We start from the raw sequence: 21,395 nt of genomic DNA, 5'->3' as shown, positions 1-21,395 counted from the left end.
AAGGACGGGTTGAGCTGCGGGCACGAGGGTGGCAGAGGAGGCCGCGCGTGTCCGTGCTCTGCTAGCTCCGCTCCGGTGCTCTGGTTGCTTTCGGTTAGCGTGCGGACACAGCACCGCTCCCGTCCGCCCTGGCCGGCTCCCAGGAACCCTGCCCAGCCCATTCCTCTCACTGCAATCCCATGTGGATCCACGAGCCGCAGCTGAGCACGGCCACTAACAGGTGAGACCCAAAGTGGAGCCTGCAAGGCCGTCTCTTTGGACGGTTTATGTGGTTTTGCACATCCACATTGGATTAGACTGTAAATGAGACTGGAATTAGTGGGGAATACTGCAAATACCAGACAGGGCTGGGGCGCCTACAGGTGCAAAGATGACCTTGTAGCTAGAAATAGGGGAAGAGTTCAGCCCTCTGCCCAAACTATCTCCCATGCACATATTAAAGGAAAGACAGATGCATCCAGCATTCTCTTTCCTTCTCCGGGACAGACTGGTTGTGGGTTTTTGCGGAAGCAACATGTGCAAAAGGAAAGCAGAACCACACGTATGATCACAGTCACGTCCAACAAGGACAAGTGCCTGTGCCAGCGAGCCCCGGGTTTGCGAGGGGTCCCTCTCATCACTTAGACCTGCTCAGCAGTGATCGACACAGCAGTAACACAGAACAGGAACACCAAGAAACAACATGTTTCCAAAATCAGGCATTTTGCCCTTCCAAATAAATTTAAGAGGAATAATTTGTCTTGGCAGGGACATTTGTTATACTCAGAGATTCAAGGAAAGATGCAGATGCGCGTTGGCTGATGCTAACATGGTCACTCCTGAGTTCACATCCCAGAGGGAAAGGACACTCCAGCATGTGCGCAGGACACACACGCTTCCTGGCTCCTCTTTTTTCAGCACTATCTTGTCTCTTCACGGTGCCTCCACCCTTGGAGCAGCCTTTTCCTCCTGCTCCGTCCCAGTCCATCTCCCTTCCACCTCCCCCTCTGCACACAGGTAGATACTAGCAAAGCTCCCTCACCCGCTCCTGCCGTTTGCCTGGACCTGCTCCATGGCACAGCATCCCTTCTCCATCCCTCACTTGTGCCACCACCAGACCCATCTGTCTGTCCTGTCCTAAGGGCCTCCTGCCCTAAGAACCGGCCGGCCGCTCCACCATCCATTCACACTTTTTGTTCTGCTGCTTGTGTGCATGGCATCCACCCAATTTAGACTCTGCCATCCCCAACAGAGTCTTTGCTCGTTTGTATTAAACACTTTGCACCTGCAGGTAGGACCTACACAGTGAATTATGACATAAAGCAAACCTCTTCCTAAAGGAGACACCCCTCTATCACTAGAAAATAAATCCCAAAGGATAAACCATCCCGTCCTTCTGGAACTGCTCTGCCTTGCAGTCACCCTTGCCATGCAATCAGCTCATGAAACATCCTAGGATCTTCACTCAATGTATCGACACTTATTTAAAAGTGATGGTTCTGCGTAAATACCCAGGCTACTTATCCGGATCAGCAAGACCCTCTCTCCCCCGTTTCCACATAAAGGACCCTGCACGAGCCCATCGCCTGGGAGAGGAGCATCCTCTCCCGTGGAGCACTGCAGGAGCCCAGGCTGGCACTGCAACCCAATGAGCTCAGCAAGCATTAGTCTTTATGATTACTTGGTGAATTTTTAAAATACCGAAACGCTATCCTCAGCTCTAAATAGCTCCAAGCCACTTGCCTCGCTCACCAAAGGATACGTCCCCACGGCACAGTTACAGTGACATTAATCTCCGAGCTGACAGTCGCAGCTGTCCTCGCCAGGCCGGCTACCCGAGGAGCCGTCCCGCACGGAGGGGCCTTGCTGCTCCACTCTGTGCACCTCATCCCGCTCCACCGCGACGCGGGGAGCAGCCGTGCCGGCCCGTGGCGGGGTCGGGACGGGATGGGATGGGACAGGATGGGACAGGTTGGGACAGGACGGGACAGGACGGGTGGTGGCAGCTGCTCCGCTCCTTCACCTGCAGCCCCAGCGGCGGAGACCTCGGATTCCAGCCGGCAGCTGCCGAGCACTGGCTGAAAACGGGTCGGTGCAAGCCAGGACCTGCCAGCACCCAGGGCCACGCGCGGCCCCGCAGGCTCCATCCTGCAGCCGAGGGCTGCTGGAAACGCAGCTCCGCTTTCCCTCCCCGGCTCTCGCGGCCATGCGGAGCGGGCACGGCTGGGCACGGGGGAGCAAACCTGCTCATGGGTTGGTGCCCTCCTCACTAGCTGCCCCGGCACCGTGCATACACACGCCGCTGATTTATTTCAGTTTATACCACAACATAACCAAAGGGCCTCAGTTAATGCTCTGGAGACCCGTATTTAATTAGCTCCTGCAGCAAGATCAAAGCAGCCTGCTTATCCCCCTGATAAGGGCACCAGGATTTCTTTACAAGCGGGCAGAATCTGCCAGCCTTTAGCCCCCCAGCAAACCTATGTCTGCCCACATGTACAACCCTGAACTGCTTGAGGCTATTCCTTGCCAAGAGCAGGGGGAATTAACTCCAAATTCCAAGAAAACAGCAAAGGAGCAGCGCCCATTCGTTTCGCGGGAGCCCAGGCTGACCTGGGAGCATTGGCCGGCCCCATGTCCTGTCCAACGGCCACCCCTCAGTCCGAGCACAACTGAGAGGTTCATGTCGTGTTTGAAACTCTCCAACCATGTTTTAGCCGATGGCCAACCTGCCAGTCAGCTCCAAAGGGGGTCAGAGAGGGTTTTCTCCATGACATTATTTCTTTCTGTTAAAAGTTTTAGCAACTTCTAACTCAAATGGGTTTCAGAGCTCAGCAATCCAGTGCAAAATGCAACAGGCTGAAACAAAATGAGGGAACACAGAACCTGCTTTGTATCGGTTTTTCCCAGCCAAACCCAAAAACCTGGAGTTTTCTAAGGAAATGAAACCAGGCAGCTTTCTTAAAATATCGCATTTGGTCAGAAGCCCAATCATACATCAAAATTAAAGGCAGAGGAATTTTTCTAGCAGTCCTAGGGGGGCTCTTGAGCTGCAGTTCACAGATCCGAAGCCCAAAGCTGCACTCACGACAGCTACGCGGCGCCGGAGGCGGCTCCGGGCGCTCCGGCCGGGCCGGTAGCACCAGCACCTCCTACCCGGCTGTGCCCAGAGCTGCTGGGGCCGGGGGAAAGCGCAGAACTAGAAACACCCCAATTTGGGAGGCCAAAGGGCTCTGCCTCTGTACCAGCCCCCTCCTCCGGGCTGACAGGGTTCTGGGGCTCAGATTTTGTATTTAAATTGGATGTTTCACTTAAATATATTTCATTTTGAATGATAAGGCTATTTCACATTCCACTGAAATGACGATAACCTCTGCGCAAAGCCTGGTTGAAATAGATGATTTTAAGCCATGGCATTTGGACGGGAGTCAACTCCTCCCTGCCCTGCACGGGAGTGGATAAACTGAGCAAGAAGCTACCATTTTCCATAGACATTTTGCAGATTAAAGTTGTGCTTCATTTTTCCCTTTTTTGAGCGTTGGTAAGCTGTGGAGATAAGGACTTCCCGCTAGGTCAGACTTAATAGGCCATTAATTTCACTTTGTCCGCGTGGCCGGCCAAGGCGTATCCATCCCTGGGACCCAAGTGCTGCTCTCCTCACTCTGCTGCTCACTAGAGAAGCAAGAAGAAGGCTGGAGAGCCTCAGCTGCGCCTGAGCCAAAGCAAGAGCCCCGGGAAGCCACGGAGAAAGCCGTTTGTCGTCCAACAGCTGCTTTCTCCAGGAGCTCCTGGAAGTACACGCTCCTTCTTACCCTAATAGGACATGGATGAGCCTGTGGAAATTCATGCAAGGCGGGTGGAAAAGAGATAAAGCTCTGTGCACTCTCCTCTGAAGTAAAACGCATCTCGGCGGAATAAAAGCTTGGGACCAAAAATGTGTCAGCATTAGCACTCCAGCTCCTCAAGAGTCATGGCCAGCTTGAGCGGAGATGAGACAGTCTGGGAAAGAGCTGAAAAAGGGTCTAACACATCATGCGACAACACAGGAAAACGCGGGGGGAAAGAATTTCTAGGACCCATTCATTAGTGTGCTCGTTTTTTGGTATGCTCATTTTTGCTTTCTCTTGAACTGGTGCACAGAACGAGTCACAGTTTCTTCCAAAGAGGAGTGACCAAGCTGGTTCCTGCACTATCTGCTCATCCTGATGCTCTTCCAGCTACAGAATCACGCCAAGCCATCTACCTTGGGAACGTGGGGCTCCCAGTGGAAGCAGAATCCTTCTGCACTGCAGAGCTTGCGGCATTGCTTACTGCAAAACAACCACGGTTAAAGTACAAACAGACTTGAAGTTTATCAAGCCAAAACAGTTATAATTTTGTTAATATAATTCTTGGAAATCTAGGATATTTTCCCTTATTGAAATTATGCATGCATCGCTAGGGCTTTGCCTTTGAACATGAGCTTGCCTTGCTGTGTGTGTTTAGCTTCCTGTTGTTTGGCAACTTCACAATCATAAAACAATACCTGAACCTGTCAGCCAAGAGGCTGTAATAGACTTATTGGTACAGTTGTAGCCATTTAAGTTAAGAAGGTATTCCATATTCAGACTTGTTTGTTTTCAGCTTCTTTTAACGTACTGATTGATTTTCATTATTCTTTTGTTTTTGTAGTTTTCCGTGCATGACTGTATTCCAGCTGGGACTGCAACGGCCAAAATGCTATGGGAAGAGTCTACTATTCTGTTGCTGTTAAGTAGATTGAAGACACTTCTACAAGCTCTACGAAAGCCTCATATGACAGCCTTTTCATGCGGTTTGCTCCTGCTTTTGGCTTATAAAAGAAAAAAAGAAAAAGAAATCTACATGGAAAGAGTGGTGAAGCACTGGAACAGGCTGCCAGGGAAGTGGTGGGGTCACCGTCCCTGGCAGTGCTCAAGAGACGTGCAGATGAGGCACTTGGAAACATGGATTAGGAGGCAACATGGATTTAGAAGGCACTTGGGGACACGGTTTAGCAGGCATCGTGGTGAAGGGTTTAGGGTTGGACTCGATGATCCTGAAGGCCTTTTCCAGCCATAATGATTCTGTGATTCTGCGCACTCAGCACCCATGCACGCGTTCCCTCTGCGAGGGAGCGACGCTGCGGGGCCATCGGACAAGTCGCGCAGCTCTGCCGGGTTTCCTGGTCCCTGCTCTGCTACCTGTCCCTGTGTGCAGACAGGGACAACAGGCTGCTGACCCGGATGGCACCGTCTCGCCGCGCGGCCAGGAGGCACCGGGAGCGCGCGGGGCTCCGCAGCAGCGGGGACGGCGGCGCCTGCCCCTCTGCGCCAGAGCCAGCTCCAAACAGCCGCGGAGGTGCCGCCTGCGCAGCCTCCTGGGGCTCCTGAAGGGGCACCAGGGCTACCCGCTTCTAGACCTAAGGGTCAACAGCTGCTGTTTTGTAATAACTCCCATTATCCCCATCGCCCCGTGCCGGCCAGTTCCAGCAAAGGAAGCAGAGCGCCAGCCCTGGGCGCGCTCCGGGGATGCAGCGACCGGGTGGCACGGCCGGGGCCTCTCGGCTCGGCTCCGACACCTCCCCGCGCCCTTCGTCCCGGCACCTCCGGCTCCTCCACTGCCATTAACGGAGACGCCAGCGCCGGAGAGGGGGACACAGACCAGCTGACGGGTGGGCAGTGATTTGAAACAGGGCACTATTCCTTAAAAGCGAGATAAGGAATCCTGAGAGATAGCAAAGTATTTCCTGCATATTCTTTTTCCTTCAGGAAACAGATTTCTTATTCCGCCTCCTTTTACATTTGGGTAAGTTACGAAAAGGAGCCTTTGTCACCTTCAAAGCACAAGAACGGTTTCTTGAGATTCCCAGCAAGGTGCTGTTTGCCAAAATGGCAAAAAACTAGCCCCAAAAGGCCCTACTAACCAGGATGACAAAGCTGCGGTGACCTGGCCGGAGGTCTGTCCCAGGAAATGGGTGTCCCCATCTCCACGTACGGGTGACACAAACCTGCTGCGCTAAAGTCACCATTTAGGGTGTCAGGAGGCTGGTGTGGAAACACTCCCAATCAGGACATGCAGTGACCCAGGCGAGCCATGACGCACGGCACAGAGGTGACGTCTGCATCCACACAGAGATCCTGGGAAACCGGGGGCAGCTCCTGCAGCCCTCGCGTCCGACACCGGCCGCAGGAAGGCAGGAGCGAAGGGTTGCCTCCTGGCATTCATCCTGGGTCTCAATTCATCATGGCAAGCCAGGCAGAGCAGGTCGCTTGTGCTTTGCTGATGCAAACAGGAAAAGATCTTCATTCATTTTGTTTTGTGGGAGAGAAACAGGCATTTCTGGCACTAGTGTGGGGCAGAAAGCGGGGGAGCACAGGGCTCCCCGGCACAACCCCAGCCTTCACCGAGCGCGAAAATGAATGCCAGCGAGTGATTCCTATTAGTTGAGTATTAACTAACCAAGATTATCTGCTTTTTAAGCAAACCAAGCCTTTTGCAAAATGCCTTTGCTGGAAGAGCAGGAGCAAGGAGCGGCCCCCTCGCCCTCCGGCCCACGTGCGCACTGGCTCTTCCCGCAATGGTCATTCCCACGACGCGGCTCCCAGGGCCGCCCGGCTCCGCGGTGGCACCGCGGCCCTGGCAGCACCGCGCGCTGCGGGGCTCCCCCGGCGCTCACCGCCTGCCGTGGCAGAGCATCGTCCTGCCGCTCCGTACAGACGCGGGGTGATTTTTGCAAAGCCAGGGTTGTCCTATCCCGCCCTGTGACATGTCAGTGGCATCAAAAGTAGCCATGGCTGGAACTAGGGGACACCTCAGTGCGGCTGTGGTGTCTTTGGTGACTGACCAGGCTGCAGAAAGGCTGCCTCCCATCCTGGTGCTTTTGCTGAAGGGAGAATCGCAGCCAACATCTCGCACGGGGCAAGGACACGGTTCTGCCCTAGTAAACATGGTCACTTTATCCCCCGCCTGCTGCACAGATAGGTTTCTTCTCACTGCACACCCATCCATCATGTGCTATCCAATCCCGGTGCAAAGGAATCATGAAATTGGGATAGCAGGGAAGGATCAGGTGCGCCAGGGAGCCGGCCTGGCTGGGAGCACCCTGAGGCTCCGCTGCGGCGCGGCTGGGTGCCCTGCTCTCCCGCCCCGTCCTGCAAGCAAACCAGGCTCCCGCCACGTCCAGCTCTCACTTTGGCAAAAAGCTTGAGGAAATCAGGTTGCAAAAGGACACTGAAAAAATCCTAGGATACTTTCACTGCCAGAATCCTGGATTTCCACCTGCAAAAACCCAGGTGCGGATGCCCTGGCCATGCCGGGACAGCCACTCCTGGGCAAGTGCTGCAGGCTCTCCTGCCAGACAGGGCGCACATCCTGCACGACCCGAGAGGTGCCTCCGTGACACAGCCCTCTGGGGAGGCTCGGGACGGAGACCCCGCGGAGTCACCTCCGCGGTGGCGCCGGGAGGAGCGGAGCCCCCGGGCGCAGGATGCTCGGTGCTGGTGGCGGGAGCTGCCGCGCGGCGCTCGGCTGTGGCGCCGGGGGAGCCCTGCGCTGCGTTCCCTTATTTAGGCAGGTCGCCGCGGCCACCGGCCCCGGCCACACGTCATTCGTGCCGTGTGTCCCCGCGGAGCCGACCGTACCCGCACGAGCGACGCGGAGCCGACGCGCCGAGCGCGGAGCTGCAGGCAGCAGTGCTGGCAGCGCTCGCTTCCCGGCAGGCAGCGCTCCCGCTATTTTAAAGGAGAGCTAAGACGTGCCCCAGGGACAAGGAGCACGGGCTGAAACCACCCCTTTGGCTTCAAAACCAGGCAACAAATCATGTCATGAGTGAGGCCTACATGAGGCCACAGCAAAGCGGTCTCCCTGGCAGCAGTTCCACGGCATCCTGGGGCACCCCAGGCTTACCTGAGCCACTGCGTGGATACCCTCGGACAAGTAAAACCCCATACTGGGGGATATTAATGCTAAACATTTCAAAATCAAAAAATCTTGAAATGTTTGAAATGTTTACAGCCATCTACTTCACATTGTGGGATCTCTGCAGAAATCTAAGACCTGCTCATTGTTGGTTGTGCTCACCCCTCACAAAGCGTGAGTCAAGCTGACTCAAGCTGAGCAGGTGAAGCACAGCAGTGATGTCTTTATTGCTTGTTGTATTTTGATTTCCTTTTGGTCCTGTGAGACCTTAGGGCCCTGTTTTAGCCGCTGTTCGCAGGATGTATGCCCTTAAACTCTTGAGGGGCTGGGCCAGGACACTGGGATGCAGGAGGCATCGCTAAGTCCCTTCCCTGATTTGGTGGGAGTCCCTTAGAAACACCTAGATGCCAAGGGAAGATCACAGAGGACACAGATGGACTGAGACAGAGCTGGAACTGCGATACCAGACTGTTGATTTTGCCCCCCAAACACACGAGTTGGAAGGAAATCTGTCCTTGTCGCGATGCAGCTACCGAGTGCACCGATGTCAAAATCAAAGTCCGTCCCGTCCAGCTCTGGAGGGGAGCAGCAGACCCAAGGCCACCTGGACATGCACGGAGCCAGCTGCACCACCTGTCCTCACAGCTGGGTAGAAGCCTGACTGCCGCCCGGGCCTGCAGATGCAGAACCCCCAAAGCTGCTCTTGGAGCCCCCAAAGCTGCTCTTGGAGCCCCCCGGGGTGCTCGGGAAGCCCCCGGCACCTCCCTTGGTGTCACAGCCCACGTCCTGCTCCCCGGCGGCTGCTCCTTCCTGCCGGTGGCCATTGGGGAATGGATGAGCTGTCTGTCCTCAAGCCAACTTTCCAGCTCCAGCGACTGGGAAATGACTTCCCAGCTGGGCTCCCATGACCCCACCAGCTTTCCCAGCAACTCCAGCAGGTTTTGGAAGCGTCCTGGATATGAGGAGAGGCCGAGTACAGGGAGGATGGAGGCAGGAGAGGCAGGCAGGCATCTCCGCCATTAGCACCACCCGTGTCAGCTTCATTCCTGCTCCAGCGGGGATCACAGGGATGCCAGGGCCCATCCCGGCTGGGGAGCCGCAGGGCCAAGTCCGTGACCAGCGCGGGGCAGCACCACCCGGTGCAGGAAGTCGTTCTGTTATGGCTGGGATAGCCCTGAGCCATGACTTCTTTCACTGAAGTCACGAAAAAGAAGAAAAATCACTATTCCCTTTGGCCACAGCAAGGCAATGCCAGCTCTGCCCACCCCCTGTTGTGTAATGTGGCAAGCAGCTGGATTTCCATCTTGGGGGAATTTGGGAGGGAGCCGATGAGGCCAGAGCTGTGCTCCTGGGCAACGAGGCCATTGGCGGGTCCAGGACTACAGCCAAAAAACCCATACCAAGCACAGCGAGCAAACCAAAAGCCCTGTCTCGTGGGCACCCTTGCATTGGAGACACCCACAGGACAGTCCACAGGACAGTCTGCTGGTGGCCGCTGGCCATGCGTCCCCGTCTGCCGTCACCGTGATACCCACGGCCGCACAGCAGACACGTGTCAGGCTGTGCAAGCCCACGAGCACAGCGCGCTGTGAGCACCGCAGCCCCGCGGATCTTCACACTGCCGTAACATGCCTGAGATTCCTAAGGTGCAACTGGCAGGGGCTTGCACAGCTGCCAGCACTCAGGCTTGTTTTTCACACGATTTCTTTGCCTTAAAGATCCTTTTATGGTGCAAAAAGAGCAAATTCTTGCCTCCCCAGGATGTTTCACTCCCAAACAGTGAAAGCCTGGATGTCACGGCAGTTTAGCTCTGCAAAGGGCCCCCCTGGGTTGACTGAAAATCAGTCTATCCTACCTAACAGCAAAGGTGCATGGTTGTAGTTGTGCTTCCGCACAGCCTGGTTGCTGGGCAACCTAGTGACGGTCCCACTCAAAGCGATGTCACATCGTCCCCAAAGAAAGGACTTGTGTGGCTTCAAAGACATTTCTTTGGGTGAGGCAACTTTGACAGTGGGCATTGCAGCTGGGTGCCATTAGCAAAGCAAAGCCCAGGGCTCATGGGGACTTGCGTCAGGAGAGGGATGAGACCCGTCATGGACACATAGTCACCAGGGCAGCACGTAGAGGAAGGGAGCCCGGCTGCGCTGCGAAGCTCTGGGGCTGTGAGCAAGAGCGGGTGCAAGGGGACGCACTGGGGCACACGGATTCCGCCGGCAGCGCCGATGGTGCCGTGGTCACAGGAGTAACCCAAGCACCCAAGCCAGCAACCTCCCCCCGAGGGATGAGCAGGGAGGCACCAAGGGCAGTACAGCCCCTCTGTAGGCGTCAGCGACTCGTTTTCAAAAATCTGTGCACAACTATTTACTGTCATGACTGTGGAAACTCAGGCAGGGGCCAAGACCAAAGGGAAAGCTGGTGATAGAGCCGGGATTACAGCTAAGGTGACAGCAACAAGTGATATTTAATGCATTTACTCTTGACTACAAAGCTGAGCTAAAAGCAGAAGGAAGCAACACGTGAGTCAGAGTTTTACAAGGCAGCAGGATGAGGCGGCAGCTCTGCACAGTGCAGCCTACCCGGGAGGAAATGCCATCTCAGTCACAGAATTAAAGTTTAAAGAAAGCCAGGGCAGTTCTCCCTTTGCAGCAGGTTTGGTACTGGGCACACTCAGAGCACTGGGTGCCAAGACCCTGCGTATCAGAGCAGCACCAACTTTGTCCAGCAAAAAGCTTTTTAGGGATGGCCTAAGGGGGAAAACCAGATGCTGCTGCAGCCCCAGCCACCCTCAGCAATCACCATCCTTGGCTGCACATAAAACCCCATGCAAAGGGCAAGGGTGATTTATCACTGGGAACGGCCGTATCCTCTCCACCAGCCTCAGCAGTTGCAATACGAGGTCTGCAAGGGGAGGACTCTCTTGAGGAAAATGCTGCACTGTCTTATTGCCTCCAGCTCCAAGGTTTCCTTAATAGGAAATCATTCCCAAGCTGTGCTCGTGCGGGCTGCAGTCCCCCGCGAGGGCAGCGGGCGCATTCCAGCCCCTGATGGAAAACACTGCACAACCACGTTCGATCCAACGTGTAAATAGTGCGCAATAAAAAGAGGCTTATATAAACGGAGCGAGCTGTCGGGCAGCTTTTGCGGCTCTAACCTCGTTATTTATGGCTGGGGAGCGGTGCGGGCGCGCGCAGCTCCGGGGCGCTGCAGGAGCCGGTGTCAGGCCGAGCCTGCCCTGCCGCCCGCCCGCTCGTGCTGCCACCCTGACGTGCTGTGCCGGCATGGAGAGAGCCCTGCGCTTGTGGTGAGGAGTCCAAGCTCACACCACCTCCTGATGCATCCGTCCGCAAGGGCAAAAACACCCCTGCAGCCCCAAAATCAAGATTGTACCGCAGGGATGGAGCTGTGGGATTGCTCCGTGCATGCTGGTGAGCAGGCTAAGCCCCACGCAGGACCCAGCGAGTGAGTGCACAGTGTGCCGTCCTCTCCGACTGGGTTTGGGCATCCTGCTCCAGAAGATGAAAATTCACCAGCGCTGCTGAGCAGACCAAGCAGGGAAATGGTTGGACAGGGCAGCAGGGGCTTTCCCAAGCACAGCTCCCGAGGAAGAGGAGGAGCGCGAAGGCTCTGCACTCCCACCCACCAGCACCCCCCATCACTGATGTCTCCATCCACTATGAACAGCTTTGGGCACCAAGCCCGGCATTTCCCAACATCCGACCGCAGCACAGGTAGCCCCAGAGCAGCTACAATTGAATGTCGATTCAAATTGAAGGCCATAAAACCCCACGGAGCTGCAGTGAGGGCTGCAGTGCAGCCCAGTGCAGTGCTGCTTCTTACATCACTGCTCAGCAGCCTGTTGGACAGGCCATAGGCAAAACCACGCGCTTCTATGCCCGCCCTGCTAATAAACCCCCACCCAGGCAGGTACTTGGTGCTCGGTTAAGCAGCATCACCTTATCCTTAGCTTAGAAAGCAAATCAGAAGCTTGGTTAAACTGTAGGAGCCACTGCCACGTGATGCCAAGGTGGCCAAAACCCCAAATCTGCCTAGGGAAGGAGATGGAAAGGGGGGACGCTGCCCCTAGCAGCCCCCTTGGCCACCACGTGCCGGTTCCTACCTGGAAGCCGCGATCTCCGACTTCTGCCGGGCGATGGCGGCGGCCCTCTGTGCCCCCTCCACGCTGCGGTCCACCTTCTGCCGGATCTTGGCGCTCTTGAGGGGGATGACGCGCTTCTTCATGCCCTTGACGAGGACGTTGTGGCGGTACTTGCCCTCCTCCTTCTTGCCGTCGGGCAGCGTGGTGCAGCCGTAGCCATGCCGCAGGTTGTCCAGCCACTCGCCCTCGTACTTGAGGCCACTGGAGCGCTCGCTGACGCCGAAGCCCGAGCGCTTGTCGTTCTTCCACTCGCCCATGTAGGTCTCCGTGGTGGTGGCGTCTATGTCGGACTCGAAGGGGGGGAACTCCTCGCCCTCGGCACCCTCGCCCAGGCTCACGGTGGAGGTGGCGTCGCTGGCGGCGGAGCTGATGCCGCTCTCGCTCTTCAGGAAGCTCACGCGGCTCTTCTGGCTGGCCAGGGACGACTTGGACTCGGATTTCTTCAGCTTCCCCAGCAAGGAGCCGCGGCGGAAGAGGCCGCCCTTCTTGGCCTTGCCGGCCTCAGCATCCGCGTAGAGACTGAGGGCAAAGCCGCCACGCGTGATGGTGGGCGACATGGGGAGGCTCTCGGGGTTGGTGGCCGGCGAGTCCTGCTGGGGCAGGGTGCCGTTGCTGTGCTCGCTGCGCAGGGACGAGAGCGACGTGCGCAGCGGCGAGCGCACCACCGAGGCCATGCCGTAGGGCACGCTCTGCCGCACGCCGTAGCCGTGCCGCATGCCGTTGGTGAACTGGCCCTGGTATGTTCCTGTGGGAAAGAGGAGGGACCGGTTAAAAGACATCTTTTCTGTCCCCGCATGCACAAAGCCAGCAAACGGCCATGCTGCACTGCTGTGACAACTTTAGGTAACACGGGTCCACCTTGGCCTTCCCTGGAAAAAAGAAGTCCCAAAAGCCACAGCCAAAAGCCCCAGGGAAGGACAAGGACAGAGGATACAAGCCAGTGTAGGTGACAGGTCTCCTCTAGCTCACCAGGAAAGGGTCAGAGCACCAGGTTGCAACCATACAACTCCACAGCAACCTTGATGGACATGGTCCAGACTTGCCCCAGGGCACCTGGAAGCAGGAGGCAGTGGTGGTGGGGCTGAGTGGGTGGCAGCAGCCCTGTGTGTACGCACGAGCAATACGGCACAGCTCTCCTTGGCTCGGTGACAGTCCCTTCCAGCCCCCTCTGCAGTTTGTCACTCGCAGGCCTGCCAGGACAGGCTCTCAACCCAGGAGATGAGAGCCGGGCACATGGCCATCACCCACGTTTCCTAGGGCACCTGCAGCAGCAATGTCTGGTCCCTGATGCACACTTTGCCCACAGTCCCAGCCTCAAGAAGCCTCCCAGCCGCAGAGAGCAATGTGCTGCTAGGGTCTGTCTGCACCCAGCGACATGGGACCCCGCTAAGAACCCCCAGGACAGGTTGCAGGGCCGGCAAGGGGAGATTGCTCCTCTGCCAGCTGGACCCTTTCCCGACCTGCGCCTTTCTGTGAGTGCAAGACGCAGCTCCCAGAAGGGCAAGTCAAAGACGACAACTCTGACCTTTCTCAACAGGATGTCACGGGACTTAAACTAATAAAACCTTCCCAAGAAGAGCTCCTAAGAAGAGCAGGATGCCCGGGCGTGGGGTGGGGGGGACTGTTACCCACAGCCGAGAGGTAGACGCCGAGCCTGGCCGGGGGGGCTTCCTGAGAGCCAGCCCTGGGGACCAGGACATCCCCCAGCCCGGGGGACCTGGTGTCCCCCAGCCCCTGGCCCAGTGGCCGGAGTGTCACGTTCCCGGGCTACAGTTGCCACAGTAACCGCCAAACCAGCCCAAACAGAAGTAGCACTGAGCCCCGCGCGTCCCCGCGTGCTCCAGAGGAGCGGCAAGAGGAAGGGGGCATCCTGGCTCCAGGGCCTTCCTTTCTACACGCAGACGCGGTTACTGAGACCAGGGATGACCCCGCTCCCTGGGGATCAAATCCCGCTCCTTCTTTGGCGACAGTGGGAGTGCAGGTTTTAACAGTCTCCCAGGCCCCTTCTGCGCCATAAGCGCCCAGGCCTCAGGTTTCGCAGCGAGCCGCTTTGGCCCCGTCTACAGGTGTTGGCTTACAGCGCCCGGGGCCGCGAAAGACAAGAAGCGCCTGTACCCACAGCACCCTGGTTCTTGGCATAGTTTGAAGCATTTCTTTTAGGAAAAAATAAGGGGGTGGGGGACGGCAGCCCCGGTCGGTAGTTTAGGCAGCAGCTGGAAGCCCAGGACCATCATCCAAGGCTTGCCAAGGCCTCCGCTGTAGGTGTTTGGGCAAGCTCCTCACCCTCCTGGGCCCCCAAGTCCCTCTCTAAAAAGTGACACCTCATTGTCACAAACCATAATTAAAGAGTTGCCAAGAACACACATCCTGTCCCCATTTCCCTCCCCACACTGACCCAGGGAATTCAGTGCTTCATCCATCTTGTGCCATGGATGTAACTGGCGGGCAGGGTGACATGCGATAGGAGTGACATTAGAGGCCGTGCGTGATATCCTGCACTTGAACAGCTCTGCCTGCTCTTGCTGCAAGCTAACCATCTGGGAGAGGGGTTTTGGCAACGTCCCATGGGACAGGGAGACTCAGTGCCACCTCTGCCCTCCAGAGAGCCCAAAACCTTCCTTTCTCACCGAAGGTGCCAGGGAAGGGCAAAGCCACATGGCAGAGTGGGCCTTGGAGCAGTGGAGATCTGGATGCCTCCAGGTACATGGGTAGACCCCGGGCACGCGTCTACACCGCACGTTGGGCAGACCAGCCCTTCAGCTTGGTTTGGGCTGCCTGATTTAAGCCCATGTGGGACAAGCGATACTTCCTCTCCAGTGTGTGGTATGACCACAGCTGCCAACCACATCTGCCTTAATGGAAGGCTCCAAAACCCTGCAGTCACCCAAAAACGCAAAGCAAACACGGGGCAGACCAAACTGCTGCTGGGTGAGCTCCATCTTTGCTTTGCAGCCAAAGGGCTTTTCTCATGACCAAATGTTACTACATGAGCACCACAGTTGTGAGCAGAGAGAGGCTCCTAGGTGCACCCAGTTCAACAGGGCTGTGCCAAACACTTGGCATCACGGACATACTCTGAGCAGACCCACATGCATCTGACCCTTAACTACCTTGTTAGCATCAAAGCATTCTGCAATTAAAAATACCTACACACATATCAAAGCTTTTGATATCAGCGTATGCATGCAGGAGCTAGCACTGTGCAGGACTCTTTTTCTTTTTCCACCTTATTCAGAGTTGCACTGACTTAAGAAAATACCTTGGTGATGAAGCAGCTCTTTCAGAGTTTGGTTTTGCCTGAGCCCAGCTAGCCGGGGTGGCAGCCAGTCTGCTCTCCCTTCCCCCAGCCCAGCAGCACAGCCCAGAAATTTTGGCTTGGAAATTCTGGCTTGGAATTTCTCTCATGGAGTTTTGCCCTCTTTCCATTTTTCTTCAAAAATAGAGCATTACAATGTACATTTTAATGGCAAGAATACACCTCCCTGTGTCTGCTTTTTGCTTTATGCCCGCGGGAACAGCAGAGAGAGGCAGCAGAGGACTGGGCCACGAGGACAGCAGTGACAGGGCTCAGCCCCGCGCATGGGGCTGGAGGCCAAGACAGGCCAACTGGCTGCAGAGCTGCAAATGGCTCAGCAAAGAGGATGCTGAATTAGGGCTGCGTAATCAGATCATCTTTGCGTGAAAACTGTATGTGCCCAGACTACCAGCTTTGTCCAGGGCAGGAGGCTGAAGGCAAAGGAGCAAAGCCCCAGAGTGGGGGTACTGGGGCTGTGATCCACCCAGATCAGTGACCCATTCTATGCTCCATCGTGGAAAGGTGTTTGTCCCCTGCCCTGCTCCTCTCCGTTTGCCCTGTCTCTCCCCTTGGCAGCCCAGGCTCGTACAGGCTGGTCCTGGCCACTGGCAGGCGAGGTGTATCTTCTCTGTCTGCAGGTGAGGTCTGCCTTCTCCATCTGCCCCTGGACAACCTCTTTCCATGCATATTCACAGGATGGGAAGGACTGAGTTGCAGCAGTGACTAAAGCATTGCACCTGCAGGCTTCCCTGCAGACACAGGATTCAGGATTCATCCTGAGGGGGTGGCACCTCCCTCCTCCCCGGCAGCAGGTCACCCTCCTCCTGGCAGGAGCTCTGGGCATGGAGCTCAGGGATGGTTCCTGGCTGAACGAACACAAATCCTTCAGCTCCTGGTGGGCACCGACCCCGGCAGCGAGAGCCTGTGACAGCAGCATCACCTCGTCCCTTCCCAGGCCGCCTCTGAGCTCTCGTACATTTGAATACATATGAATACAAATAATGAATACATACATATGAATGCAAATAAGACAAACAACTGGGTAAATAATGCAAACTTCTCAAATAGTATCACTGTCTGCCAATCATCTGCTGTCACCCGGATACCGCAATGACAGACACGTTAGGAGAAGGTAGTACGAAAGGCCAGATGCATTAAATCAGTGCTCAGAGACATGTGCCAGACAGAGCAGCGCAAGCCTGGCGCTTGTGGTGGTGTCAGTGTCACCAGCAGCAGGACTGCTGTAATATTGCCTGGTGGCTGCTGCTGGAAAAGAGAGGGAGAAAAAAAATGGAGAGAAAAAAAAGACACGGCATTAATTGCCGGTTTAAATTCAGCCTTGTCTGAGCAGCGCTAACAGAGCCAGCCTGGGCTGCGGGACACTACATATACATCTAGTATACGTATATGAAAAGCTATTCATATAGCAAAGCACAGGTTTGGTCCTGATTCCTTTGCTAGCAGTAAGATTCTGCATTGAACGATATTTTTTTTCTGAAAAAGTTTTAACTGGATCAAGCACTCAGAATCAAAAGACAAAAATGAAGTCTTCCTTCCAATAGAGATAAAATTCAGACAGAAGTCAAATAACTAGATGTTTACTTCTAACTCATGTTGTAAGGTGGTGAATTCATGCAGAGCCTTTCAAGACTCAAATCACCTTTGTCTTTAGATATCGTATCCTGCCCCTACAAGGGGCTCCAAGCCGTATCCCAGTAATAGAAGCAGACACACATATATATTTAGCTTGGATACCTAAGGAAATGCATCACAGTGTTACTGTATCTGCCTGTCCATACCCAAGGAGCTCTGAACCCCTCCCTGATTTCAATAATCTTCATAGAAGGAATCGTATCGGCCTCCCAGCTCATGAAAATGGATATTTGGTAGAGGAGAAAGAGAATGCAATGCAACCAGCAGCTGAGCTAAACTGTGACACGGATTCACTTCTTACAAAACACCAGAAATCTACACGGGATTTCATAAGAAAAGCTCCACTCCAGATTTGGGCTTTATTTAGACACCTACCACAGCCAGCCACAGGACACAAATCATGGGCAAGCCGGCCGCCTCATACACTGATTTAACTCTATTTTAAACATTAGAATCAGCTGCATCTCCATTAAATCTGCTTTTGGGTCCAGCAGTGACCTAAAGCTTCTAGGGAACTGGCAAGAGACCCTTCTTCCCAGCGACCTCGTTCTGCATGGCTGGCTTCCAAGGGGCTTGTGAATCACATCCCCTGCTCAAGAGACAGCAGATTTCCAAAGGGTTTCCAGATGTTTATCTTGGCGATCCTCAATTCAAATACTAACAGGTCCTGTTAGTAGTCTGGTCACATCTGGATCTTGCAGATGGTTACTATACACAGGTGAGAAGACCATACAGGAGCAGGCCCCGCAAGTTAATAAGGTAATTCCACCCCTTTCCTCTGTACTTGACGTTGGCCAACGATCGTAAACTTGGCTGTAGATGTAGCTCTCTGTTCCCATCAGAGTCGTTCACACACTGAAGGAATTGCTCAGCCACATACCAGCCGGGACCTGGTCACCCAAAGCAATGAGCAGATGCTTGGCAGCTGGAGTCCTCTCTGTCGTGAACGTCTCAGGCCACACGAGGTGGGTCTGGTTGGGCACCCGAGTGGCTGAGCCTCCCCGCTGCCCACAGAGGCTTTGACAGGTCACATCGTCACGGGTCAGGGCTGAACTGCCAGCCTAGGACTGCTCCAGGGATCACGTAGACAGCACATTCCTGAGTATCGGACAACACCCGGCAAGGGCTGGGAAGTGTCATGCTGGCAGAAATGCTATCTTATAAATCCATATAGGATAAAATCTTGACTCATGTTTCCCCCTCTTCTGCTCCGAGTGCTCAGTACAAAATCTAATGAAATTCAACCTTATCTGCCAGGTTTTGCCTCTTTAGACTCTCCCGCCCAACATCAACCTGAGATTCTGCTGCACTGTGTCCTCAAAGAGATGCATTTTGGTAGTCAGTGAGGAAACAGCTCTGAAAATGTATATGACATTCCAAAACCTTCAGAATTAGAAATATTTGCATAGAAGACATTGAGCAGGCAACTGTTGCTTACGGTTATCAGATCACAGCACGTTATTAGTCAGACACAGGCTTACATGTAACCTATAGATCTTAAACCAGACATTAAGCTTTTGCAACATACAAGTGCATTGCAGGTTTGCTTTAGCCTTAACTTTTGGCATCTCTCTGCAACACACACAATTTGAGTGTTTAACAAACCCCTGGCCACATGGCAGACAAGATAAAACTTCAGGAGCTGGAGAGCTGAATCAGTTCTGGTCTGCATCTGTGCTGACAACCTCAAAGGGTACAAACAAAAGTAGTCATCTTGAAGACTATGTTCCCAAGCGTAAAGTTAGTCAAGGACTCAGAGAATTTGTTGAGAAAAATCTATATATTAAAAAAAGCCCAACTCTGACAGCCAGTATCTCGAACTAATAACATTTTTCTAATGTCTGTAGATCAGATGCTTTTCATTCTGAAGATATGCACCCTTACTGTTATTTTTCCTTATAAACAGACCCCACTGCATGTCCTGGATAAATATAGTTGCAATTCTGATACATATTTTGAAGGGTATTTCTTTCAAATCACCCTCTTTATTTAGCTATCCTAAATACGGCAGCCTGGAACATTACAGTATTGAAGGGCTACAGAATTACTAGCACAGAGATTCTTGTGATGTTCCTAATCCAAAATGTGCCACTAACGCAAAAACCACAATTAGACCAACCATTTACAGAGGGTACAACAAATGTCTGCCTACCCAGTGCACTAGCAGGGGTTGAGAGTCTCAAAGTAATCTAAGGGATTTATTTTAGGGAAAGACGCATGGCTAAGTATCCTAAAGAGCCTTGATAAACTCAAGCAGAATGTTTCAGCAAGGCAGATGTTCAGGCACCCGTTCAGTGACACGCGAGCAGTATTTAGTACACAAAGAGCGCTACGATGCTGCAGGTGGCTTATATCCAACGTGAAAACATCCACAACTCCCAGGCCCATGAGAAAGTTAATGGCTTGCTGCCATCGCTAGCCAGCGAGGAGTCTCTGCTTTGGCTCAGCGATGACCTGGAATAATCTATCACTTGAAAACGCAGAGCCCTGGACTACAGAGCATAGGGCTGGCTGGTATTTACTATCGATCCTGATGCTCACAAACAGCTCCCACGGGAGGGCTGGCCGGGGTAGCGCTCGCGATGCTACCTCGTGTCAGCGATGCAGCACGTGAGCTGTCCCGGGGCAGCCAGGCCGCCGCGGTCGGGACACGGGCGCGCTGCTAAGGGCCGTCCCAGCCCTGTTCCTCCAGCTCAAGCACCTTGCGCCAGAAAGCAGGTGCAGCCCTCGCACCTGCACAGACCTCATGGCACGGACAGGCTCAGGTCCCCTCCATGGGGACAGCAACGCAGCCTCTGCCCCCACAGGCCACGTGCCACCTCGTGGGTCACCCTTGGGATCCCTCCAGGGTCCCCCTTACCTCCGTCAGCGTACGTCTCGGTGCCGTAACCATCCTGCAGGCCGTTATTCCAGGTGCCTTCGTACTTGGCTCCGCTGCTCATGCTCTGCCTCGTGCCATAGCGTCCCTTGAAGCCGTGGGTCCACTCGCCGCGGTAAACCCACCGTCCTTTGGTCTCGATTCCCAGCCCATGCCTCTTGCCTTGCGACCAGTAGCCCTCGTAGGTGTTGCCGCTGGGCCACGTGTATATACCCACCACTTCGAAGCCGTAGTTCCAGGAGCCCGAGTACTCGCCCTGGCCCTTGGGGCCGGTGCAGATGCCGTGCCCGTGGGCTTTGCCGCCTTCCCACCCGCCGCAGTAGGCGCCTCCATCGTCAAAATCAAACCTGCCTCCGCTCATGGTACCCTGCGGGTACTCAGCACCCCGGGCCCTCCTCCCGCTCAGCCGGGCAGCTCGGCCAGGGGCAGCGGCTGCAGCATCGCCGGGAACGGGAGCCTCCCGCCTCGACGGGACGGGACGGGACAGGGAGCGGGAGGAGGCGAAATTGGAGGGAGGGAGGGAGGGAGGGAGGGGAGCGAGGGGCGGGCCGGGCCGGGGGGCGGTTTGCGGCCCGGGGGCGGTTTGCGGCCCGGCACCCGGCGGGCGCCCCGCTCCGCTCCGCTCCGCGCCCCGCGTCCCGCCCGCCGCAGGGGGGTCCCGGCTGCGCTGCCGGCCCCGCCGCCCCGCGCTCTCCTCCCCCGCCGGGAGAGAGGTCAGCGCTGCCCTAACAAGGCCATGGGCTCCCAGGAGCTGCTCCCAAAAATAACCGCCCGCAGCCCGGCCCCCGCCTCGCCGCCCTTTTACGGAGGAGGAGGGAGACGGGGCGGCCCGGGCAGGCGGCCAGGCGGGAAGCGGCGGAGAGAGGAGAGGTCCGACCGAAACAGAGCCGGGGAGGGGGCGCCGGGGGGACCGGGGCTCGCCCGCCGCTGCCGCCCTCGGCGCCGGGGCCGCGACGGCTCCGTCCCGCTGGAAAAGCGGGAAAATCCCCCCCGGGAGAGCTCCCGGGAGCTCCGGCTGCCCCGCGCTGCGCGGTGAGCGCCGACCGCCGCCGCACGAGGCCCGGGGAAGGCACGGAGCGCAGCCAGGGAGCAGCGCCCGTCTGCGAGATTTAGCCAGCGCCGGGTGGATCCTCCTCCCGCCCTGCTGCGCTGCAAGTGCGTTTTGAGAGAGAATCCACGAGTCGGATGTTCCCTCCAGCCAGACCAACCGCACACACTGCGCGACGTGTCCCGCTCCGGTGGCACCGCAGTTCAGTGCATGGGGAAGGTCCCTCCCCTTGGGACTGCCACCGCTACCGTCAAAGAGAGAAGGCGGGGGACAAGGACTGAAGCGCTGGTGCCGGCGGGTTGTGCGCTCGGCTGGGACAGGGCAGCGAGAGCAGCTCCCACGCTCTCCCTCTCCCAGCTCCCATGCAGAGCTGCCACAGACTTCCGCAAATTTCATACCAGCATAGTCCAGCTCTGCAACTCAAACAATCTCCCAATGCCTTTCCAAAAAAAAAAAAAAAAAAAAAAAA

General features: G+C 55.7%; 1 protein-coding gene across 1 annotated transcript in view; it reads right to left on the bottom strand.

The window, feature by feature from the left end:
• JPH2 (junctophilin 2) overlaps positions 1 to 20,371 on the bottom strand; it is a 29,493-nt gene extending 9,122 nt beyond the window's left edge. Inside the window, exons 1-2 of the mRNA XM_088528117.1 lie at positions 19,861 to 20,371; positions 12,014 to 12,797 (exon numbers count right to left, since the gene is read on the bottom strand). Coding sequence (XP_088384243.1) covers positions 12,014 to 12,797; positions 19,861 to 20,239 — 1,163 coding nt within the window. The 5' untranslated portion in view covers positions 20,240 to 20,371. The remainder of the gene's footprint in view (positions 1 to 12,013; positions 12,798 to 19,860) is intronic.
• Between the last annotated feature and the right edge of the window lie 1,024 nt (positions 20,372 to 21,395).

Source organism: Tinamus guttatus, unplaced genomic scaffold, assembly GCF_059628265.1.
Source record: "Tinamus guttatus ecotype Peru unplaced genomic scaffold, ASM5962826v1 Tinamus_guttatus_pri_ptg000027l, whole genome shotgun sequence".
Classification (NCBI taxonomy): Eukaryota; Metazoa; Chordata; class Aves; order Tinamiformes; family Tinamidae; genus Tinamus; species Tinamus guttatus.
Note: the sequence above shows the minus strand (reverse complement) of the source record. Positions and strands in the feature narration are given on the sequence as shown.